Genomic DNA, 26,889 nt, shown 5'->3' with positions numbered 1-26,889 from the left:
CAAACCGAAATCTCGACTTCTGATGCTTAACATACACTGCTCAGTGCCCAAGAACCATAATTTAAAGCACTTTTATAATTAAACAGATTACATACATATGAATATAATAGAGGGAAACATTCCACGAGGGAAAAATATATTTAAAAAGAAAGATGATGAGACTTACCCAACAAAAGCGCTGGCAGGTCGATAGACACACAAATAAACACAAACATACACACAAAACTCTAGCTTTCGCAACCAACGGTTGCCTCGTCAGGAAAGAGGGAAGGAGAAGGAAAGACAAAAGGATTGGGTTTTAAGGGAGAGGGTAAGGAGTCATTCCAATCCCGGGAGCGGAAAGACTTACCTTAGGGGGAAAAAAGGACAGGTTTACACTTGCACACACACACACACATATCCATCCACACATACACAGACACAAGCTTGTGTCTGTGTATGTGTGGATGGATATGTGTGTGTGTGTGCAAGTGTAAACCTGTCCTTTTTTCCCCCTAAGGTAAGTCTTTCCGCTCCCGGGATTGGAATGACTCCTTACCCTTTCCCTTAAAACCCAATCCTTTTGTCTTTCCTTCTCCTTCCCTCTTTCCTGACGAGGCAACCGTTGGTTGCGAAAGCTAGAGTTTTGTGTGTATGTTTGTGTTTATTTGTGTGTCTATCGACCTGCCAGCGCTTTTGTTGGGTAAGTCTCATCATCTTTCTTTTTAAATATAGATTACATACATACATACATTACAGCTGTGAAGACGGGGCGTGAGTCGAGCTTGGGTAGCTCAGATGGTAGAACACTTGCCCGCGAAAGGCAAAGGTCCCGAGTTCGAGTCTCGGTCCGGCACACAGTTTTAATCTGCCAGGAAGTTTCATATCAGCGCACACTCCGCTGCAGAGTGAAAATCTCATTCTAGATTACATACAAATTAATTGGTACCGGGTAAGGCATTGTAATTCTGTCAGAGACAGCAAAGGACTTGGAAGAGCAGTTGAACGGAATGGACAGTGTCTTGAAAGGAGGATATAAGATGAACATCAACAAAAGCAAAACGAGGAGAATGGAATATAGTCGAATTAAGACGGGTGATCCTGAGGGAATTAGATTAGGAAATGAGACACTTAAAGTAGTAAAGGAGTTTTGCTATTTGGGGAGCAAAATAACTAATGATGGTCGAAGTAGAGAGGATATAAAATATAGACTCGCAATGGCAAGGAAAGCGTTTTTGAAGAAGAGAAATTTGTTAACATCGAGTATAGATTTAAGTGTCAGGAAGTCTTTTCTGAAAGTATTTGTATGGAGTGTAGCCATGTATGGAAGTGAAACATGGACGATAAATAGTTTGGACAAGAAGAGAATAGAAGCTTTCGAAATGTGGTGCTACAGAAGAATGCTGAAGATTAGATGGGTAGATCACACAACTAATGAGGAGGTATTGAATAGAATCGGGGAGAAGAGGAGTTTGTGGCACAACTTGACAAGAAGAAGGGATCGGTTGGTAGGACATGTTCTGAGGCATCAACGGATCACAAACTTAGCTTTGGAGGGCAGCGTGGAGGGTGAAAATCGCCGAGGGAGACCAAGAGATGAATACACTAAGCAGATTCAGAAGGATGCAGGTTGCAGTAAGTACTGGGAGATGAAGAAGCTTGCACAGGATAGAATAGCATGGAGAGCTGCATCAAAACAGTCTCCGGACTGAAGACCACGACAACAACAACAACAACAAGGCAGCTAAGAAACCCACTCAAAATATATCCACAACGGTTAAAATAATTGTTTGGCAACGTTATAGTGGACAACGTGGAGAATTTTCTGATGTATGAAACTTACTTTTGTTTATAGGCCTAGCAGTCGAACTGTGACACCGGCTATGTTTCTTTATTGTGTTAGAACTGTTTAATCAATAAAGTGGCACTGGAGAAAGCCTTTGAAGAGGACCTCAACGGAAACTCATATGCGGAACTTGATAAAATTGTAACAAGATAACAGCGCTGCAAACAACTGTCCAGCCAACAGCTGAAGAAGTCCCATAAACGTCTGACCTATCGTACTACATAAAACTGAAGGTTTAACAGTTCGTGCTCTTAATTTTATTTCTGTAACATCACGTACTCAAAATGTTACCGTAACCATCGATACTTGCTATAAATGTTTATCATTCTTCTAAAAATTGCATAAAGTATGTCTCCTTCCTAAAATTCCATTGCTACGCTTTTTAAAACACTTAACAGCAATTCACAATTAGATCATAAAATGAATGGTGGACAAGTGAAAACGAACGAGTCGAAAAAATGACCTGTCATCAATGAACTAATTCTCAAAGATGATCTAGTTGGCCTATCTCTAGCTCGATCGAACCCTCGAATACCGGTCTGTCTTGTACCTAGTCTTCATCTCTTAATCCAGAAGAATTACCAGGAACGACACATGGATCTGAGTACAGGTTAAAATGTTTTCCCTAATTACTCGGTAGGATTACTTTGGTAGGTTGAGGACACTCAAGACGGCGAAGTGGCTTCCGATTGAAAGATTTCCATCAATTGAGACACACGGAATTATTCCAGTCGTGAAAGGTGCGGAAGGAGATTTTTTGGGTAAGAATACGTGTGAGTACGAATTTCGCCAGTTTTACCTTCTTGGTATCTTCGCAAGATATACGTAGGAGGAAACAATATACATTGACTAACTCATCTAGGAAAGTACGCAATCGGAATTTTGGCAGGCAGTCCACACCGTAGTAACGAATGTCTCTCTTGTAGCATCTACCAGTCAAGATGGCAACCATCTCCGTGACCCTTTCGCTCTTATGAAACAAGACTCTGAAGAAACACACTTTTATTGGATATTCTATGTTACCTGCATCATTGCTTTCTAGTGTGGGTCCCATTTTACGATCAGTACGCAAATATCGTTGGAACATGGGTTTTGTAAGCTATCTCCTTTGTTAATGGATTATCCTTTCTGAGGATTCTTCCTATGAATCTCAGTGTGACATCTGTCTTTCTAGCGATTAACTTTGAGTAGTCATTCCAATTTAAATCACTCGGTAAGTGTGCTCTCAGTACATAATGGTAAATAGTGAACTGTTGTGGTTGGCAAGAGAGCCAACACCGTTTTACTAAAGGAGGCCCAAATGCACGCGTTTTAGCTCACGCAGGCTGGCGTGAGGTCTGGAACATGAAAAGGAAATTAGAATTTAGAAAAACGGACGTAGCTCGTGGAATACTTAACTTCAATCCATTAATGATGAACGTCGGTCTTGACGGTACATGATTCACAATATCAATAGTAACTGATAATGGCGCCTTGCTAGGTCGTAGCAAATAAGGTAGCTGAAGGCTGTGCTAAACTATCGTCTCGGCAAAGGAGAACGGAAGTAGGCAGTGAACCATCGCTAGCAAAGTCGGCTGTACAACTGGGGCGAGTGCTAGGAAGTCTCTCTAGACCTGCCGTGTGGCGGCGCTCGGTCTGCAATCACTGATAGTGGCGACACGCGGGTCTGACGTATACTACCGGACCGCGGCCGATTTAAAGGCTACCACCTAGCAAGTGTGGTGTCTGGCGGTGACACCACATGAATAACTACTGCATAGCTACTGTAATCTGCATCCATTTGAATCTACTTGTTGTAGTCAAGAATTCGTCTCCATCTACAATGCCTATCTCCATATTTCCCTCCACTACCAAACTGACGATTCTTTGATGTCTCAGGAAATGTCCTGTCAACCGATGCCTTTTTTCAATCAATATGTGCCACAAATTTTCTTTCTCTTAAATTTGGTTCAGTATCTCCTCATTGCTTATCAGATCTACTCATTTAGACTTCACGTTTCTTCCGCAGCAGATATCAGAAGCTTCTGTCCTCTTCTTGCCTGACCTATTTATCGTGCACGTTTTATTTTCGTGTACAGCTACACTCCAGACAAGTCCCAGATTTCTTACCACTTATATTTACTTTTTATGTCAGCAAATTTCTCTTTTCCAGACATGAATTTGTCGCTATGGCCATTCTGCATTTTATACCCCCCTCTATTTCTGCCATTGTCGGTTATTTTGCTGCCCAAATAGTAAAACTCATCTATTACTCTCTGTTCTCATTTCCTAATCTAATTCCGACAGCATTGCCTGATTTCATTCGATTACATTTCATCACCATGGTTTTACTTTTGTTGATGTTCATTTGATAATATCTTTTCAAGATGCCACCCACTCTTTCAGTTGCTCTTTCAAGTTCCCAGTCTCAGATAGAATTGCGATGTCGTTGGTAAACCTCAAAGTTTTTTATTTATTCTCACTTAATTTGAACTCCCTTTCCCAACTACTCCTCTGTTTCCTATATTTCGCACTCAATGTTGAGGTTAAATGACATAGTGGATAAGCTATAATACAGAGGTAGGCTACTTTTTTCTCAGCTAGTGCTTCCCTTTCACATATTTCGACTCTCGTAACTGCAGTCTGGCTTCGGTACAAGTTGTGGATAACGCATTCTGCAAGTCTATAAACGCAATAAATTATAGCTTTACGTTTCTTCAGTCTACCTTCTAAGGTAACCCGCAGGTTCAGTATTGCCTCACATGTTTTTACATCTCTCTAGAACCCAAACTGATCTTTCCCGAACGTCACTTCCTACAATTGTTCTTCATTCTTCTATAAATACATGTTGTTATTGCTTTACAAGCAAGACGTAGTACACAGACCGTTCCGTGACATTCACGCCTGACGGCTCCTACCGGCTCTAGAACTGGAATTACTATTTTCGTATTGAAGACTGAGGGTATTTCGCCTCTCTGATACTAGTCAGTCATATCAATGTGACCAACGACATCAACGTGCAATAACCAGTCACAGACGACAGGTGGCAGCACTAGCAGTAGAAGATATATAAAGTGTGCCGGGGGGACGCAGAAAATAGTGCAGTTGTTGTCGTAATGCGAAAATACACCTGACTTCGAAAAATAACCTAAAGTGGAACGATCACATAGATAATATTGTGGGTAGAGCAAACCAAAGACTGCGATTCTTTGGCAGAACACTTAGAGGTGCAACAGGTCTACTAAAGAGACAGCTAATATCACGCTTGTCCGCCCTATTCTGGAGTATTGCTGTGCGGTGTGGGATCCGCATCGCGTGGGACTGACGGATGACATCGAAAAAGTACAAAGAAGGGCAGCTCGTTGTGTATTATCTCGAAATAGGGGAGGTAGTGTCACAGACATGACACGTGAATTGGACTGGCAATCATTAAGACAAAGGCGTTTTTCGTTGCGACGGGATCTTCTCATGAAATTTCAATCACCAGTTTTCTCCTCCAATTGCGAAAACATTCTGTTGGCACCCACCTACATAGGGAGAAATGATCATCACGGTAAAATAAGAGAACACAGGGCTCGCACAAAAAAATTTAAGTGCTCGTTTTTCCCGCGTGCCGTTCGAGAGTGGAACGCTAGAGAGACAGCTTGAAGTGGTTCATTAAACCCTCTGCCAGGTACTTTATTGTGAATAGCAGAGTAATCACGTAGATGTAGACGTAGACGCATGATCACTGGCTTTTGGGCCAAGGGTTGGCAGCATTTCTGAATCGCCCAAGTTTGTAAACTGTTCGCGTGCCGCTGTGGTTAAGCTATACCGTATATGGCAAACTGGCGCTATCCACAACCGGCATCGAAGCAAGTGTGTGGTGCACCACAGGCCATAGATGACAAGGATCAACGACTGTTACGAAGATGTGTACGGGAGAACAGACGTGCAACTACTGAGCAACTGATCATCCACATAAACCAGTGGACTACCAACAGTGTCTCCAAAACGAACGTTCAGCGAACGTTGCTGCGTATGGACCTCCGCAGCAGTCGCCTCTTCCATGCACTCATGCTGACTGCTGTTCACTGGTGACGAAGGCTGGAATTTGCACGCCAGTAACGAAACTGGACGTCCACTACGTGGCGATAGGTGGTCATTTCAGACATATCACGTTTTATGATCCATCGGACAGAACGGCGAGAAGTATCTGATAGCAAACACCATGCGGCAAAGTTATGATCTAGGGAATGTTTTCGTGGTATTCCCTGGAGGATCTCATCTTTCTGGAATGGACAGTGGACCAATACCAAAATACAGCTATCCTTGGGGACCGTGTCCACCCTTATATGCAGTTTTCTTTTCCTCGGCATGATGGCATCTACCACGTGGACCATGCAACGAGTCACACAGCTCGCTGTGTATGTGCATGGTTTTAAGAACACCAGGATGATTTTGCCGTACTCCCATGGCCACCAGACACCGATTTACACCCAATGGAGAATCGTGGGACCACATCGATCGTGCTGTTCGCGCTATGGATCCTCAACCGGGAAACCCAGAGCAACTAGCCATAGCACTGGAGTCAAGGTATGTTTCTACATCCCCGTCGATACCCTCCAGAATCTCACTGACTTCTTCCTGCACGTCGCGCAGCGGTCCACGTTGCATGAAGGTGGTAATTCACGCTTTTGACAGGTGGTCACATTAATGTGAGTGGACATTGTATATGTAGAGGTAAACGTCATCATTTTCGTTTTCACAAGCCAAGAAGGTGTCAGAAATAACGCGTGAGAAAGACCAGTGATCTCAGGTAGGTATCTGAATATCACAGTGATTAGTAGAACAAATAACGAGGGAAGAAAGACTTGTGTTTGTTACTACTGTATTAATAGCTATTTTCATGTCCTTTTAATTACCCTTCAATAACTGAAAAATTAATGATTAAAGAAGAATATAAGGAAGTCGAATTGGAAAATACTCCAGTATAAGTCGCGGGAAGACCACATACATAATATTGTGGGGAAGGCGAGCCAAAGGTTGCGTTTCATTGGCAGGACCCTTAGAAGATGCAACAAGTCCACTAAAGAGACAGCTTACACTACACTCGTTCGTCCTCTGTTAGAATATTGCTGCGTGGTGTGGGATCCTTACCAGATGGGATTGACGGAGGACATCGAAAGGGAGCAAAAAAAAGGGCAGCTCGTTTTGTATTATCACATAATAGGGGAGAGAGTGTGACAGATATGATACGCGAGTTGGGATGGAAGTCATTAAAGCAAAGACGTTTTTCGTCGCGGCGAGATCTATTTACGAAATTTCAGTCACCAACTTTCTCTTCCGAATGCGAAAATATTTTGTTGAGCCCAACCTACATAGGTAGGAATGATCATCAAAATAAGATAAGAGAAATCAGAGCTCGAACAGAACGGTTTAGGTGTTCGTTTTTTCCGCGCGCTGTTCGGGAGTGGAATGGTAGAGAGATAGTATGATTGTGGTTCGATGAACCCTCTGCCAAGTGCTTAAATGTGAATTGCAGAGTAATCATGTAGATGTAGATGTAGATGTAGAATGTACTGGGACGCGACTAACTCTATCAGAAAGATTATGATGAACACTCAAAAATTTGTTTATAGATTTAATAAAAAATATGTTTACTGTGCCAGATCAAAATTATTTTCTTTCCTCAAAGTCTGCTTCCTCACATTTAAAAACAACAATATGAACATGAGATTGTTTCGTAGACAGGTACAGTCCTTCAGCGAGAACAAAGCTTTGGACGGACGTTGTCTCGGCACGTTCCCGTCGCCACGAGCCATCCTATGTACACACGGTAGCGTTTACCGTCTCTCACAGTAGAGATTACGCTCAGCAGGTCTCCTGCTCCGATAGAGCAAACACTGCTCCAAGGCCAGGACGGTTGCGACATCCGTAATATTTTCGTGGAACATTACCACTGCATCATTTCAATGTTGTTAAATGTACGTAATTCGTTACTATTCACCTCAGTTTAATATACAGTCGAACTTGGAGAAGTGAGTTGTTTAAGGAAACAGCAATTTGTTCTGCCTCATAGAGGCCCCTTGTTTACCCGATTTCTCACTCATAAACGTTCAGAAGTGGCTTCTCTAACTTACAAAGATTCACTCTTAGGAAGGTTTAAGTAGAGCGGGTAAATGAGAAAAAAACTTGCGTAATTAAGAAACGCTGTCGCAACTTGGGAGAGATGAAGTTGAAGATAGTTGAGAACTTTAAATACTGGGGAACCGGTGGAATAATGGCCAGCTAGAAGAAAACCCACGAATCGTAAATGCTTCAAGATCATACAACAGTCTGAAACCAATCATAAAATTAAGTGTAATCTCAACGAAAGTTAAAATGAAGGCTAATAATAATTACCCTAGTGCTTTTATATAGCAAATAAACTTTGAGCACCACCAACGGCGATAGGACAGAACTGATAGAATGTGAGAAAAATTTTTGGAACAGTAAAGGAAGAAAAAGGGCGGAGGAGACTAAAAAAACGATGAAATATATGCTGTGATGAATCAGCTCAGTATTGGCCCGAAAAAAGAGTTTAAGCGACTAAAATGGGCTGGAAATATGAGAACGACAGATGACGCTTCTGCAAAAGAAGCGTTGATAGGAAGAACAGAGGGAAAGTGTCACCAGGGAAGACCAAGTACGACATGGGATCGCGGACTATGGAAAGACATGCAACAAGCAGGATTCACAGGATACTGGATGGAAGCTGCACAGGACAGGACCTGCTGGACGCAGTCAGTAAGGTTGGCACACGATCTGCAAAATCCTTGATCGCCGGTTAAGTAATTAAGTCGCAACCTATTCTGTAATAATAAAAAAATGTTACCTACAAGGACACACTAATTTAAAGAAATCTTTCAGCTTTCTCTGTTTCTCCATCATGGCATACTGAGCATATTTCTAAAGTTCACAACCCTTAATCGTTAAAAATTACAAAATCATATTGCTGTCACCGTCAAATATTTTGAGCTGTCGGAGGCGCAGTGCCTCTATTTCGAAGCAAATCACGCCGCATAGATGTACTTGCACCTGATAGTTAGTTAATGTTTCACATTCCACATATCATTTCGATTCTTTTATCGAAATGAGTCAGTTTACAGGATATACGAGGGTTGGAGCATAAATAGTGGAAACTATTTATTCACAACCGATACAAAAGACTTACATGTTTGCACCTGTTACTGTCCTTCAAAGTAGCCACCAGTGTTGTGAAGAACCCGTTGCCAGTGATGAGGAAGGCGTAGTATACTGTTAGCAGAGCCTGTTCTGTTGATGGTGCGAATGGAGCAGTCTAAAGTTATGGTGATTCTCGTGCACGACTGTGATGGTGTTATCTTAACGCATTACGTTCCTCCACGGCAGAACGTTTGTTTTTGGAGAATCGCCTGCGATCAGCTTTGCGAAAGAAGCGGCGACACTTTCTGCGTAACCCACCCATCATTTTGCACGACAATGCGCGGGCGCATACAGCACAAGCTGTGGCTGCTCTGTTCGGTCGATGGGACTGGGAAGCACTGTACCATCCACCATAATCCCCGGACTTAAGTCCTTGTGACTTTGATTTGATTCCGAAGATGAAGGAACCACTTCGTGGCAATCGCTTCAGAACTGTTCCAGAGATGGACAGGCAATAGACCGCTCCATTCGCACCATTAACAGAACAGGCTCAGTTAACGGTATACTACGCCTTCCATATCGCTGGTAACGGGTTCTACACAACGCTGGTGAGTTCTTTGAAGGACAGTAATAGATGCAAACATGTAACTCTCTTGTATCGATTGTGAATAAATAGTTGCCACTACTTAAGTTCCAACCCTCGTACATACACTACTAGTGTTAACATTAATGAACGCATAACATTTTATTCCTACTCATACAACTACACTTAAAAACAAGAGACTGTTTAATTTTTTTATACTGGCTACCAGCTTTTTGAGTAGAAATTCGTCAATGTAATAGAAGTTGTCCCGGAAAAATAAGATTAAATTAGATTTAAGATTTGCTTCGCTACCTGTCAGATATTTTATGTTAGTCGGCTAATAATCAAAACTCTTTATTGCTGCATACTGAACACCTATCTGTCCAGAGCTCGTGTTTTAGTGGCTAGCGTTGCTGCCTCTGGATCACGGAGTCCCGAGTTCGATTCCCGGCCGGGTTGGGGATTTTCATCGCCCGGGGTCTCGGTGTTTGTGTTGTCTTCAACATTTAACCATTATTCGGGAAAGTGGCGAAAGTGGACAGTGAAAAGATTGGGACTTCGTACGGGCGCTGATAACCGCGCAACTGAGCCTCCTACAAACCAAATATCATCATCATCGTCATCATCATCATCGTGAACTCCCTTCTGAGCCACTGACAGCTTTAACTGTATGTAATAAAGGTAATCTTTATCCTCGAGTGTTGTAAGTATGTACATCACTGTTCTTCTCAAATTCCCTTGGACTATTTACGACGAATTTCACTAGAAAAATATGTATTGTGACGGCGCAATTACAACGCCTAGCTGCTTGAAGAGGTAGCTACGTGGAAAGAAGGAGAACGGTTAACTCCTATAGTTGCTTCGTTATAGTCATCTAGAGTCGAAGTACGTTGGGTAATGGTCGAGCTAGGGAGCGGACGACCTAATTGCGCCATGGAGACCACTAGCGGCAACCAAATGAATTGGCAGACAACTGCTGTCAAGGAAAATCTCATGTTTCAAAGCATAAGTTAAAATTTGACCCCAAGTTCCTATCTTCACTCATGACGAATTCTTCTTAAAACACGTTGCATGTCTGCTATTGGCGATTGAGACATCTACTGGTTGGACCTTGTGCATTACTATTTCCTACTTGGGGAGGTCCTGGAATAATACCTTACACCGTGGGAATATAACATGTCCAGACTCATAAACCAACGTTCAGCAAGCGTTAGGAATATTCTTTACTGCTCGCTCTGGACGAATTAAGGAAGTTAATCAATACCTGAAATGCTGGATCCTGGATTCTAAGTGGGCATCCTTTGTCTACAGAAATAGCGGAACATCCGCCAGGCTCTGGGTCTTGCATCGTTAACAAGCTAACAGCCAAGATTAAATTGCAAGGCATGGTGGTCTATCGAGACGGGCTCCAATGAAATTTAAGTGCATAGAACGCTTGGTGTAAGGCGTAGCAACTGACCCTCAATACAGACAAATTCAACGTATTATGCGCACATAAATGGAAAAACACACAACCGTATAATTACACGATTGCAGGACAGTCACTGGAAGCAGTTACCTCCATAAAATAATTAGAAGTATAAGTACTAAGCGATTTAAAGTGGAACGACCACATAAAATTAATCGCAGGAAAGGCAGACGCCAGATATAGATTCATTGAAGGAATCGTCAGGAATTGCAGTCAGTCAACTAAGGAGGTAGCTTACGAATTAGTAATTGAAGATTGCTCGTCAGTATGGGATCCGTACCAGGTAGGATTGGCAGAGAAAATAAAAAAGATCCAAAGACTAGCAACGCGTTTCGTTACATGTTCATATAGTTAACACGAAAGCGGCACATGGTTCAATACTAAAGTTCCGATTTCAACAAATATTTTATTTCCTCCTACGTGTATTGCGCAGTCCTAAAGCATCGGCTGCATAGCGACCAGCGCAGCAACGCTAAACGGAATCAAGAAAGCGCTGACCCGCGAGCCTGTGGAAAGAGCAGGCAGCGCCACACCTTGAGGAAGACAGTTCAGCCCCCTGTCAACTCTGACTTAACCAGCCGTCCATTGCTGGTCGGACCCAGTTCCGTCGCAGATTTTGAGAGCATCAGTATTGAGTAATAGGAAGACAATACTTAGCCTTAATTACATGTAGGAGGCACAGGAGCACACCAAGCAACCTCATAATGAGAAGTTACGTTTCTTCCCTTCTTAGAAATAAAGTGTTCCTTAATCTGGAAGTGTTATGGACAGACCTCTTTTGATTCCTGCTACCGGTCATCACAACTTCTCTCCTTCCATCTTTGTGTCGGTGCTGATTCCCACAGTAGCTGAGGCAACACTTTTTCGCGAAAAGGCCACGAAGATAAAAGCAGAGTGATTCGAACCCACTCGAAGACCTTGAAACGTCTCTGTGAAGTCGTTTCATAAGACGCTTGTCGAATTAGGTACAACTTATTCACTTTACTACCTGATTTTAACTCAATTCATGAACTCTTCCAGAAAGACTGAGCACTCAAATAAGGCCTATTGAATATTATATGAGTGTTTTAATGTGGGGTTTCGGTTTTGTTTTGTGGGAAACGCTGAGTTGGTCATCGTCTGCTGGGAGCAGACGATGTTGCTTCTCGTTCGAAGAGAGCACAGGGTGACCAACTTAGGTCTCCCATACCTGAACAGAGAGGTTTATCCATATTTGTCGAAGGCTGTTTTTGTGTGTGAGGTTGGTGACGGAGGGCTACCCCTCTGGTAGCTTCCGCTGCACGGGGAGCTAGGTAATCTCCAAAGAGAAAGCGGCACTCTTCGGTGAACACTTGGTGAGTCCGGGGGGCTACAGGGGATAGGAATCAGGTTGAGTTAGGACTTCGTTATGTTTAACTGTTGAAATACTTAAGAACTTCAGCTTAACTGAAGCGTGTGAAGCGAGTTATTTTTCCGAATGTCCCATAATTATATTGCTTTAAATAGGCGTTTTTTGGGTGTTTGAGTTAAAAGTGTGGAAGTTACTTTGTTCATTTTGAACAACGATGAAGTAGAATTTCAGACGGTAAATCTGATGAGGAAAAGCCGGTTACTGTGTCGAAGCGAGTATGATTTTTAATCTTATATTTTGTGGAAGTTGCTTTTGTCTTAGTGTGTCGATTTGTGCCACGTCTTCGGTAATCGATGACCCTTCTGGTCCACCACGGCACCGAAATAGGCTTTATTTTAACAGTTTGCTTTTTTAATGAGCTATAATTTCTGCAAGAATATCTATTTTTTCGTGCGCTTTCTACAAAGCAGCACAACAGTTTGATTCGGAATGCACCACGTGCTACAGTTCGGCCGTTTGCAAGCAGCAGATGCAGTTAGGAAGTTGAATAATTATCGCACAACCTCGTGCATTGGTTAAACCTCTGTCCAGAATAGTGCATGCGTAGAATCGTAATGCGAATCTCACTGAGATATTTTTATGGTATGAACGCAAAGGAGATGATAATATCATTGTCCCCCACCCCCGTTTTCTGTGATTCTTCTTCCTGTAGTTAAATTGTGGTCTGTTACATTCTCACGTAATTCTTACTTAAATATTTCGAGTCAGGCACCAGTTATGTGTAGTTAGGATGTGCAACCAAATACTTAGATATAATAAATAATCTACGTGAAAGATAAATTCTGTGGTGTTGATCTTACCCACTTACTCCGATTTCCATCCTGAATTAATCAAGTTACTTCGTGCACGAATTGGAATGCTATTTATCTGGCTACTTAAAGAAATTTGCATACTTGTAATTAAATTATTAAATTAATTAAACTAATAATTCTTCAGCTCCGGTTTTTTTTCTAAATGATTAGGAAGGGCTTGGGCTGGTGGCGACCCTGAATTTCTGAATTTTTATCATTATTTGTGTGAGAGAAGCAGCTAGAAATGCGGGATAACGTATATGGCTCGATGAGAAACGTCGTAAAGATAGTAATACGTTACAATCTTCTGGCAATCGTTCTGCCCACGAATCATTCGCGACTCGAACAGGAAGGGGGGGAGGTGAGAGTGGAAAGTAAAGTAATCTCCGCCACACACCGCAATGTGGCTTACGGAGTATAGACATACATGTAGATGGAGGTGGAGATGGGAATTGTTGCCCCAATTAAAGGCAAGGATCTCAGCTTAATATGAAGCTTATCTGGCGTCTGATTTAAATTACGATGAGATGAATGCGGCACAAGTTTCGTCTGATCTTCCACATGCCTTGTGAGGTAAGAGACATACACGGCTTTTCAGGGTGTCTGACTCATCGTTTACTGGAAGTAGTCGTTTGTGATGATTAATACCGTCTCTAAAAATAAAATTAGGTTTCTATTACAGTACTTAGTTTTGCTTCGGTATTGTTATTTTGACATTTGATGTTAATTCAATATTGTAACCCGAGTGGATAATGGAAAGCACTGAAGAGCTCGCTTCTATGACACGCAGAGGAAAGCCAACGCCGGATCGAATCCGCCTCGTGGGTTAACAACGAGGGCTGGTGGGCCGGAAAGCCTGGGTTACTTAACTTTTAATACTGAGTCATACGATGGTGCATTACTGCAGCACACTTTGACATCACCGCGTGACCTATTGCTGCGTTCTTTCCCTTCAAACACGAAAAAGAAATCAACGCACGGTACTGCACTTTATCAATGGGCTGCATCTTTTGTTTTTGGCTTCTCTTTCAGCTACGGCACTGTGGTAAATACCGGGTTGGTCCCCACGTCCCTCCTCATATACAAGCTAAGTGAACTCTTAGTAAAACGTTACCGCACTTGAACATGAGCTCTGCACTAGACACAGACAGACAGCTACAGAGATTACTTCGCTGGGGAAGGACATCGGTTGGCTTCAGGAAAGGCATCCGGCCGCCCAACCGATGTATCACAATGCCGACTGCGACGGCCAGGGAATCGGAAAGAAGCAACAGGAAAAGAAGTCAGTTTTAGAACTTGTGCACTTGAGACGATGGTGCGAATGAATGGGAGAGAATAAATGAGTTCTAGCTAATATTTCATGACGCACCTGTTTACATTGGTCTGCTGAATTACATGCAACGTTGCTAGTAGTCGTTCTGCTGGCCTCACTTAACCAACCAGCTCAAGCCCTAACAAACTCGCTGTTCTGTTCAGGCCAAAATAATTTCCGAACCGGTCTGTTAACTCATTCGATAGTCTCTAGAGATGAGAAGCTAACTGGTTCATGATCGAGTAAGATGTCCCACACTCCACATGGAACAGGTCCTTCATTCTGCTGTGAACTTCGATCGTCTGCGGCACAACGGCCTCATACGCAAACTCAGCGACGCAGGGTTCCCCGACGGGCTCCTACGTCTCATACAATCATACACACGGACAGGAGTTTCAACACTGACGTGCAGAGCAAACAGTCAACACGACATGGTATCCAGGCTGGATTACGCCAAGGAAGCAACCTAGGACCCTTACTGTTTAACCTCTACATTAATGACCTCCCAGCTACACGCAGCACGACGGTGGCAATCTACGCGGATGACACTGCCATCCTCGCGCAAGACCGAAGCCGTCTAACATTAACTCACGACTACAGACTGCACTCAGAGCGGCAGAGCCTTGGCTGGAGAAATGGCGTGTTAGAGTAAACGTCGACAAGTGCGAAGCCGTTCTGTTCACTAGAAGACCGAAACTACTGCGCAAACATCAACACTGCAACCCAATAACACTACATGCACGTCCAATACGTTTCTCCGTGAGAAGGTCAAATACCTCGGTGTCTGGCTGGACCGGAAACTACTCTGGGGAGACTACATTCAACACGTGACCAACAAAGCAAAAGCGAGGCTCAAACAACTCTACCCAATGCTTAACAGGCGTAGCACACTGAATAGGAGGGTTTCCACGTCCATGTATACCACACTTATCAGACCTCTGATGACGTATGCTGCTCCCGTCTGGGGATACGCTGCGCCCACTCGCCTGCGCCGTCTGCAGCTCGTACAGAACAAAGTAGGCAGAATCATAAGCAACGCTCCGCGCTACACACGCACCGCAATCTTCACCGGGAATATTGGCTACATACCATCTTGCAGGTATTCCAAAAACTCTCCACACGGCTGTCCGCCGCTCGTGGTCTCGCGGTGGCGTTCTCGCTTCCCGAGCACGGGGTCCCGGGTTCGATTCCCGGCGGGGTCAGGGATTTTCACCTGCCTCGAGATGACTGGGTGTTTGTGTTGTCCTCATCATTTCATCATCATCCAGAACAGTGGCGAAATTGGACTGAGCAAAGACTGGGTAATTGTACGGGCGCTGATAACCACGCAGTTGAGCGCCCCACAAACCAAACATCATCATCATCATCTCCACACGGCTGTACAGAAACACGAAACACTCGCTTAACCCGTCTATCCTTTCTCTGGGTAACTACGACCACAACCATAGATGGCAAAATAATAGACCTAAGACACTACTGCAAGAAACTAAACTTCTATGGTCCATAGCACGCTAACACGGCAGTACTGGCGAGCCCCTGCAACACAGCTACCATTGCCAACCCCAGATGCTCGACCCGCCGAAAAACAGGCAATCGCAGGGAAATCGTACTGTACACAGCACGCAAACCAGCCACACACACTCCCTACACTGTGACCTGATCTATCACCGATCGCCCACTAATATATGACGACCTTGAACTGTTACAGGGGCGCAGCAGCTGCAGCAAGCCCTGCAACGAGCACCCGCAACGACAAAGGTAACGATGCACGATACCTCACACTAACATAACCACACCTTGCATGCACTGTCACAGCTAGCAAGCCGCTAATGCCCTTACTACCAGTCCTATTGTCGCAGAGTGTTTTTCCCTTGGCGCTTGCCTTGGCACTTTTTTCCCTCTGCCCTTACAAACCGCTACCCTTCGATCGCTTTCGTCCACTTTCTGTCCCCTGATGGACCATGTCAATGAGTAATCCTACCCAGACGCATGGACAACATCACAGCCCACATCCTGTGACTCACGATTTGAAAACTAACATGTTATGCGGAGGTGACAGTAGAACTTTGGGTTTGGTCACCACTTTGGTGCGGGCGTGGAGGGGCCCAATCCTTGCCCCGCTGTTGTGTATGGAGTCTGAACTAGGGGTTATCTGGCAGAGAGACCAGCTGTAGGCAGCTGCTGACATCCAGTGTGCCTTGAAATATACAGCTATACCGCTGTCGCAACATCTAATAGAAAATGCTGGCCAGATATCCGCTGAATACACTTAATCATCAGAGGCAGATAACAGTAGGGAGGAGCTGCGGAGCGTCGCAACAGAGTATGAGTCAAGTCTGGACGAAACCGAGGCTCTAATCTGTGTCACCTCTAACAGGTGGAAAATTACGACATTTGCAACGTGTGTTTCTGTGTTCAGGCACCTCCAGATGCCTCGTTACTCCAAGATTCGATGTAGGCTGAAGCCAGATCCTCTACAGCATTCACCCGCTAGACAGATACTATTACTGCGAGCAGAATTCTATGGCGTATAGAGAGATGTTATAATCGGTGCACAAACATAATCTTTTGTAAGGACACGTTTCTTTTAGGCTTGGTACTTGCACATCACACTGTTACACTGATAACAGTTTCCATGGATATAAGCCGCTCCCTTAATTTAATTTTGAGAGTGTAGGGCGTGGGAGGAGGGGGGGGGAGAAGAGGGGTAAATAAACTCAGTGAATAACAATTTGTCACATTACCCATGTACAAAAGCCGTTAACAAAATGCTAATTCTTACTCATATTTTTATGTTGACATATACGAGGGGGAGTTGGGAAATAAGTTTCCCCTGTCGACTGTGAACAGAGTTGTGTGATATGGTCGAAAGACGACATGGCAGGTGAAGGCGCATCTGCAAGACACCGATACACCATTGGGTAGAGATCGACCGCGAGCAAGCAGATGGCGCTGTCGCAGTGCCTGCGCAAAGCGGAGGCCAGCCGCTCAGCCTTTTCCCGGAGCATAGAGAGAAGGTGCGTTTTGGAGTCGTGGTCAAAGGTGGAAGTGAGAACTGTTATCCGCTGTGAATGGGCATGTGGAGTATCAGGCACAGAAATTCATAACCGCCTTATTGAGGTGTATGGGTCAGGTGTGATGTCGAGGCAAATGGTGCGGAGATGGTGCCAGCAATTCAGTGGTGGACGTCAGCAAATGCAGGACATACCGAGACCTGGACGGACGCGCACGGCCACTACAGATGCAAACGTCAGGAAGTTGGATGACATGATTAAAGCGAACCGGCGTATCACCATCGATGGAGTAGCGGCAGAACCTGGAATCGGTCATGAGCGAGCAAACAAGATCATCCACGACATTCTTCGATACAGGGAGGTGTCAGCACGTTGGGTGCCCCCGCCAACTGACCCAGACACTCATGGAACAACGCATGACGTTCAGCCTTGAATCTGGAAGTGACATTCTGCTTCGGATTGTGACGGGGGATGAAACGCGGGTCCACCATTACAAGCCCGAATCGAAGGCCGCATCCGTGGAGTGGAAACATCCGTCATCACCTGTCCGAAAGAAGTTCAAAAGCACTACGACTGCAGGTAAAGTGCTACTCACCGTTTTATGGGACGCCAAAGGAGTTTTGCTGCTGGACCTTCTGGAGGATGCAACCATCAAAGCTGCGCGGTACTGTGCCACTCTGTCGAAATTGAAAGAGGTGGTTCAGAAAAAGCGGCCTGGCCTTCTCAGATCTGTCATTCCGCTGTTGGATGACAATGGGAGACGATACACGGCGACGGCAACGCAAAACCATATTGCAGCTCTTGGGTGGGAGCGCCTACACCATCCGCCTTACAGTCCAGATCTCGCACCAAGTGACTTCCATTTGTTTCCTGCTGTGAAGAAGACTCTCGGCGGAAGGCGCTTTGGCAGCAGTTCAATGCTTCTTCCGTATGCAACACCCTGATTTTTTTCCTGGAAGGCTTTTTGAAGCTTATAAAGCGATATGACAAATGTCTCAATGTACTTGGAAATTTATGTAGAAAAATAAAGATATGTCTTATATTTAATGTCTCATTCTCTTTTTTTGCCTTTCACACACAACTCAGACCAAAGTCGACACGGGAAACTTATTTTCCAATTCCCCCACGTAGATAAACAACTCAGAAACACCATGTCTCTAATCACAGTCTTCATTGGTGCCACTGTATACTTCAGCTACCCGTGTTTCATTCACTTCCGTGTCAAAGTGCATTGTACCCACTATTATCTACGGCAATGGACACGTAGCTCGTCTTGAGCCACACTTTCCGTAAACATCTCCATTAGGTACATTCTTCTCATAACTAATAACTGGGAGTTTGAAATTTGCATCGAAACTGCGCCATATCCGAAGTTTCTTCATGATATCCTGTGTACGCTGTCGCTCACTGGAAATAACTAAATTTTGCTCCTTAGAGAGAAACTGTGTCTCTTATGTCGTGTAAGGTAGGCGAACTTAGAGCATTATAACAGCCGCTGTGTAAGTTGAAATGTCAACATTCAAAGACGGGTACAGTGCTCCCTCCCACACAAGGATTAATTTCCAAATACACTCCTGGAAATTGAAATAAGAACACCGTGAATTCATTGACCCAGGAAGGGGAAACTTTATTGACACATTCCTGGGGTCAGATACATCACATGATCACACTGACAGAACCACAGGCACATAGACACAGGCAACAGAGCATGCACAATGTCGGCACTAGTACAGTGTATATCCACCTTTCGCAGCAATGCAGGCTGCTATTCTCCCACGGAGACGATCGTAGAGATGCTGGATGTAGTCCTGTGGAACGGCTTGCCATGCCATTTCCACCTGGCGCCTCAGTTGGACCAGCGTTCGTGCTGGACGTGCAGACCGCGTGAGACGACGCTTCATCCAGTCCCAAACATGCTCAATGGGGGACAGATCCGGAGATCTTGCTGGCCAGGGTAGTTGACTTACACCTTCTAGAGCACGTTGGGTGGCACGGGATACATGCGGACGTGCATTGTCCTGTTGGAACAGCAAGTTCCCTTGCCGGTCTAGGAATGGTAGAACGATGGGTTCGATGACGGTTTGGATGTACCGTGCACTATTCAGTGTCCCCTCGACGATCACCAGTGGTGTACGGCCAGTGTAGGAGATCGCTCCCCACACCATGATGCCGGGTGTTGGCCCTGTGTGCCTCGGTCGTATGCAGTCCTGATTGTGGCGCTCACCTGCACGGCGCCAAACACGCATACGACCATCATTGGCACCAAGGCAGAAGCGACTCTCAATGCTGAAGACGACACGTCTCCATTCGTCCCTCCATTCACGCCTGTCGCGACACCACTGGAGGCGGGCTGCACGATGTTGGGGCGTGAGCGGAAGACGGCCTAACGGTGTGCGGGACCGTAGCCCAGCTTCATGGAGACGGTTGCGAATGATCCTCGCCGATACCCCAGGAGCAACAGTGTCCCTAATTTGCTGGGAAGTGGCGGTGCGGTCCCCTACGGCACTGCGTAGGATCCTACGGTCTTGGCGTGCATCCGTGCGTCGCTGCGGTCCGGCCCCAGGCCGACGGGCACGTGCACCTTCCGCCGACCACTGGCGACGACATCGATGTACTGTGGAGACCTCACGCCCCACGTGTTGAGCAATTCGGCGGTACGTCCACCCGGCCTCCCGCATGCCCACTATACGCCCTCGCTCAAAGTCCGTCAACTGCACATACGGTTCACGTCCACGCTGTCGCGGTATGCTACCAGTGTTAAAGACTGCGATGGAGCTCCGTATGCCACGGCAAACTGGCTGACACTGACGGCGGCGGTGCACAAATGCTGCGCAGCTAGCGCCATTCGACGGCCAACACCGCGTTTCCTGGTGTGTCCGCTGTGCCGTGCGTGTGATCATTGCTTGTACAGCCCTCTCGCAGTGTCCGGAGCAAGTATGGTGGGTCTGACACACCGGTGTCAATGTGTTCTTTTTTCCATTTCCAGGAGTGTAGTAGTGATATTGTTGCTCCATTTCAAACTAAGAAACGAGCTCTGCAGTTGAAGTTTCTATGGTACTAGAATATGCCGATTATTGTATAATCACAGAAATAATACACATTGCAAATATCTGGGTATAATTTTGTGGAAAACATGCAGCTTGCATTCGCCCAAAACGATGCCTCCTCTTGGATAAAATAAAAATGATAGCATGACTCGGGGGTCATAATCCATGGGAACGTTTGCTATTAGCCACTATTGTAGCAGCCCACTTACAGTAATAACATTGTTGCTTGCTGGTGTTACTGAATTTTACACTATCGTTACAAATTTGTCCCATCCAAGAAAGAATATCTGATCGTTCTTCTATTTCATGCAGCCATTACTTCCAGATATTTGTTTGGAACGATCTACAACTGCTTTTGAATGACATCCGGGCAAATGAAATGTACTTACCAGTTCACCATCGCCCACTTGAACGAGCCGCAGTTCGCGTGGTAGAGTGACGAGCGGTTGCGGTGGCTCGGGCTGTGAACAGACGCGCTCTTTCAGTAGGAAGAAAACACAATGCAGCAATGAAATAACAGCACAGTGACAATAACACAGAACTCAATATACGGAGAGAAAAGGCCTGGTCCCCGCCCCCCCCCCTCCCCCTCCCCCAGGCCCCCTCACACACATACATGTATACACATACACACGCAGAAAGGTGGAAGGAGAGATTGAGGAAGGAATGAGGAACAATGGAAAACATATCTAATAATGATTTGTTGTAGGATAGATCCTTCTGCCAACAGGTTTCAGTTGGAAATTTATAATAGATTTGCGTCTACATTTACTCCGCAAGCTACTTTACGGTATATAGCGGAGGGTACTTTGTGTACGAATATTACTTCCCCTTCTCCTGATCCAGTCGCGAATGGTTTTTCAGGAAGAACGATTGCTGGTAGGCCTCCCTGTGGCCTCCAATCTCTCTACTATTATATTCATGGTCTTTTAGCGAGGTATACGTAGATGGTAGCAATACATTAGTTGACTCTGCTAAAAACATACTCTCTCGGAACTTTAACAGAAACCACACCACGGTGCAGAACACCTTTATTGCAATGTCTTCCCCTGGAGGTTTTTCCTTTCTTGTTTCCTACAGGCTTTCGGACGGGCCCATACAGTCGTCTCAATAGTGAAATGTCAATTACGACGATACGAACGCAAGGACAACCGTTTTCTGCGGTTCACCAGATCAATAGCGCCACTCTTAATACTAAGTGTTATTCGGAAAGTAAGGAACGATCGGTCGCACAGTGAAAATCCGATGACGTTTTGCACAGTTGTGTTGGGCAGTGTCTCTAGTATGGCCAACGATCGCGTTACGTCGTTCTTTTTAGTTCTGAGCACACAGGGAGAACATAAAGATACCTAGAACAATAGTGTCTCCCGCCGAGTACGAGGGCCTGGTGAGAAAATTCGCCTGAAGCTATGCAGCCAACATTTCATAACTGTCATGCGTTTTCTTTTCAAGACAATTCTCAGCCGCATTCTACAGTGGTAATGAAGATGCTCCTTCATCGTTTTCAATTGGAAATGTTTGATTACCCAAAATACATCCCGTAATTGTCTTCCTCTGGGTTTCATCTCTACTCACATGTGCCACTGGCTATGAAGACAGCATTTTGGCACTGACAAAGAGCTGTAGGCCAGCGTAGAGAATTGGCGGAAAGCACTGGTGGCTGCCTTCTATAACTAGGGTATTGGAAAGTTGGTACAACGCTACGAGAAACGTCTAAGTCGAATCGACGACTATGGAGATAAGTAGCTGGAAGTTGTAGCTAACTGTTGCAAATAAAACAGTTTTGATTTTCACTGTGATTTCCATTTCGCGACCTATCGTTCCTTATTTTCCGAATAGCCCTCGTACAATGTGCAAAGAACACACAAAATGAAAACAAATGTAACAAATTAATCACAACAGGATTGATAACTGTCTATGGACATCGAATTGGGGCACGTCTATTGGTAGTTTCTTCGAGAAGAACTCCCTGCGTTGCTGGGACTTGTGTCCCTACTGGATACGACAGAGATAGTGGTATTCTGAAGCAATATGTAACTGATCTGCATTACAGCTGATGTGGTTCCCAACACACTCTGTAGTGAATCATCTCCATGCTGTGTGTCCAGGTAAAAGTGTTGGGAGGAGGGGAGGAGGCTGATTCTCCGCCTTGTTTCTCGATCAAACCCTAACAGACAGTTCTCCTTGAGGAAATCATTCAAAACAAATGGCGCATGCGCAGGAACCGATGTATCCTGATCACCTCTGACAGCTCATCGCCATGATCTGCCAGTCTTTTACACGAGAGGAGTCAAGGACTACTTGCAAGGAGTAATTATCTTAATGGAGATGGGGGTTCCGAGATGTTCACCTATCTCTCGAAGAATGACACAGAATGCTGCTGAGACGCCAGACTTCGCACTTGTTAATCTAAATTAATGAATCAAAACAATTAACGCCCTCACAGTCTTAGAAAGCACGTCCGTTATGCCACACAAATTTCCCCTGCGACACGGACATATTGCGAAGCACTTTGCACGTGAAAAAGATGATGAGGGTCAGAAACAATGCGCAATCGATCTCCACTACAGAATCATATTTAATCTAAACGACTGCGCCTCGTTCTACGTCCATGATAAAAAACGTCTTGGTAAGTCACTATACAGTGACGGATGGTACTTTGTACCGTTGCTAGGTAATTTCTTTCAGTACTTTGCACCACTGATACTCATTCCATTTCCTCTTCCATTTGCAGATGGAAAGAGGTACACTAACGAGCCAAAAATTATGACCACAAGCCACAGCATGACTGAATGCCAGTTGGTGATGGACTCGTGACGCGCGAAGAAAAGTACAGTGTCGGCCGAAAAAGTGGCCTGGAAAATATTTGTAGACTGACGGCGTATTGACCCTTCTTAATGGACAGGAGAATTTCCGTCACAGAAAATGTTGGAAACTATTATTTCAATGCTCGTGTCTGCACGTGCTAATCTTCCGTATGCCCTGTCCCGAGTAATTTACTGTGTCGTTACGTCTGAGTGAGAGAGAGGAATAGACGTGTTGAGTGAGCAGATGAATGAATCATAAAATGGTGCTCACGATAAAACAGGGTGAGTTCATTGTCGAATTTTATGCGAAGCACAAATCGTAGAAAACGTGTGCGGAATTGTTTGTGCAAGAATTTAAGACTGTAATCGTTTTGGCAAAAGTTCCAAAACAGTCGACAATGCAAATCTGAGTGGCAAAAAGGCGCCAGACTGACTGTTGCGAATAAAATCCTGAACTACCCGAAAAGAATTCGAACATCAAAACATAATGCTAGAGTGAAGGTAAGGCGAAATCTCAATGCCGTTTTTCTGTGTAAATGGGAACTAACAGATCGTCGCGTCGAAAAATTATTAAGAAAGACGTTCATGTGCATTCTTACAAATTTGCTGTTGTGTGTGAGTTAAAGCGTCTGACGAAATTTCACACAGAACGTTCTGTAAAATCAGGACTTTCAGATTCTCAGCTTTTCATTTCTACAACTGAGACCTCGTTTATCCTGTCAGCGTATGTGAACCCACTGTCATATGCACCATTATTCATCGGAAAATCTTTGAAGACACGTTGCACAATTTCAAGGTAGGTGTTTGGTCCGCAATGTCTGGTGTGTACCAAACTGTTAGTGCTAACCGGTACGCCCAGAAACTTTTTAATCCGTATGTGGATGAGGTTACAGAATATGACTGGCGGTATGGAAATTTCAGCAAGGAGGAGCAACAGCAAACACCTCCTCCACACCTTGCCACGGGTGCATGAAGCACGGCAATCTCCTGGCTACCTCGATCGCATGATCTCTCTCTCCATGTGATTTTTACCTGTGGGAAAAATTAAAGTGTAAGTTTTTCTCAAATAATCCTCACACTCTGAAAGAGCTACCAGAAGAACATTGAAAACGCTGTTGCTCCTGTCCCCCACGCAGAACTGCTGCGTGTGTCTCACAGTTTCGAAAACTGAGCACAGCCAACTTCGACGTCAGCGGTGGCCATTTCCAGCATCTTCTGTGATGTTCATTTCTATGATGATCATTAACAAGGTTCGATCCCAAATCAGTCTTGTTGTAAATATTTTGCGGGCCACTTTTATTTTGCCCACGGTGTAGATGCGCAGCAGACACAAACGGGGAATAGTATAGCCAGCTCAGTCTACAGCTTGAATAACATGGGGAATAGGATGAAACCTTGTTCCACTCCCTTCACAACTACGGCTTCCTTTTCATGTCCTTCGACTCTTACAACTGCAATCTGGTTTCTGCGCATGTTATAAATAGTTTGTCGGTTCCTGTGTTTTACCACTGCTACCTTCAAAACTGCAAAGATCGTATTCTAGTCAACATTGTCAAAAGTTTTCCTTGACTTGCCAAATGCTATAAATGTAGGTTTGCCTTTCCTCAACGTATCTTCAAGGGTAAGTCGTAGAGTCAGTGCTACCTCTAGTATTCCTACGTTTCTCCGGAACCCCTACTGATGTTTCCCAACGTCATTCGTGTCAATATTTTGCAACCGTGACTTATCGAACTGATGGTTCAGTAGCGTTCACACCTGTCAGCATCTTACTTCCTTGGACGTGGAATTATTACATTTTTTATCAAGTCTGAAGGTGTTCTACCTGTCCCATATACCATGCATATTGCGTCGAATAATTTTGTCATCACTGGCTCTCTCACAAGGATAATTAATTCTGAGGGAATGTCGTCTACTCCAAGGGCCTTTCCACTCAGGTCTTTCAGTGCCCTGTCAGATTCTTTTCCCAGTATCATATCTGGCATTTCATCTACTTCATCTCCTCTTTCTTCTGTGTCGTCTGAACAAGACACAGCCAGGGCAAAAGCACCACAGCCCGAAAGATGCGAGTTGGTGTCAGCGCCATAGAGACTCGCCACTTGCACGAGTTGCACCAGCGCCACGAGTGGCGCTGATGATGTAGATATCGACTTCGCCTCGGCCTTTTGCCGGCCGAGTACAATCCGCCAATGACCGGAAGACAACGGACAGAAGCCTACTCGGAAGGCAGACGAGCAGCTCTCGCCCACTTAATTATAGATCATTGTCCAGGGCTGACTTAGGCAGGGAGCGTCGTTTAGTGAACTCTTAGAAGTGAACAGTCAGTTGTTGTAAATTGCTTTTGCTATGAACTGTGGAATCTACATACGATTATTTGCACTTAGCCTTTGAGAGCCTTTTTTGAGTAATATTACAGGCAGTGTTGCAGATTTTAGTATTCAACAAGTCACAAAGACTTTTTAACTCATTTGTGTGACTTGGTCACTAATTTTTTGGAGTTTTGTAAAACGTTCGTTCTCCTATCCTGTTACCTGACGCTGGGGCATAGCTATGTAATAGTAGCAGAGATAAATTGTCTTAGCGGTGTCCAGCACCAGAAGCTGTTTCGCGAACTCACAAACCCGACCTGCCGTAACTACAGTGGCAACTCGGCCTCCACAGCAGTAGCGGAGAGGCCTTTACAAAACTGGCGACGAGGGTTTACAAAACGTTCTGTAGCGTTGTCTTCAAGTTCCCTTGTATAGCTCTCTACATATTCTGAACACCTGTTATTTTTCTCTTGATTGCTTAGTACCGATTTTTCATTTGATCTCTTGAAATTCGTACAGTTGTTTCTCATTCCTCAAATTCCTCTTTAATTTTATTTATTTTATTTTATTTTATTTAAGTAACTTTCCCTTGTTTATATTTACTTCTATAGACTTGCATTCATCCTCTAGCAATTCCTGACTAGCCATTTTGCACTTTCCGTCACTCTCATTTTTTAAACGTGTTTATTCCCTTTCGCCTTCTTTGTTTTCTCAGTTTTATTTTCTCCTTTCGTCAGTTAAATTGAACATCTCCTGGTGCATGGCATAAGGCAGTGAAATCGGTCATATGTTAATAAAAATACTTTGTGATGGAGACAGAACATTTTGTGTTACTGATTCTGTTTGTTTAAGTTGCTGCCCATTGCGATCGTCGGTTGCTCGATTGTAAACAATATGGAAAAATGTTACTTAAGTTAAATAAGCACCTGTTCACAGCTGTGTGCCTCGTGAGAGATGAACCCCTCTCGATCAAGATTTAGAGAGCGAGCGCCGAAGCCTGCCGGTTGAAAAGTTATGTCCCGTCCCGGCGACGGAAGAGGCTAAGAGGCTGGCGGCTGCTAGGTTCCCACACCCACGCCGCATAATGAACCATTGTGCTGCCGATCCGTCACTCATTCCGGCCGCATTTGCCTAATGCATTCGATACGTTTAATTGTGGTTAAAGCCACGGCGGCTGAGGACCTTTAAACTGCAGCCAGGTCAGTGTTTTTCCTAGCGCCG

General features: G+C 44.7%; 1 protein-coding gene across 6 annotated transcripts in view; it reads right to left on the bottom strand.

Annotated features, from left to right (window-relative positions):
* Positions 1 to 26,889, bottom strand: part of LOC126095104 (uncharacterized) — a 303,184-nt gene that overhangs the window by 79,245 nt on the left and 197,050 nt on the right. For all 6 annotated transcript variants that reach the window (XM_049909808.1, XM_049909812.1, XM_049909811.1 and 3 more), the window contains exon 2: positions 20,945 to 21,016. In XM_049909808.1, coding sequence (XP_049765765.1) covers positions 20,945 to 21,016 — 72 coding nt within the window. The remainder of the gene's footprint in view (positions 1 to 20,944; positions 21,017 to 26,889) is intronic.

This window comes from Schistocerca cancellata, chromosome 8, assembly GCF_023864275.1.
Source record: "Schistocerca cancellata isolate TAMUIC-IGC-003103 chromosome 8, iqSchCanc2.1, whole genome shotgun sequence".
Lineage (NCBI taxonomy): Eukaryota > Metazoa > Arthropoda > Insecta > Orthoptera > Acrididae > Schistocerca > Schistocerca cancellata.
Note: the sequence above shows the minus strand (reverse complement) of the source record. Positions and strands in the feature narration are given on the sequence as shown.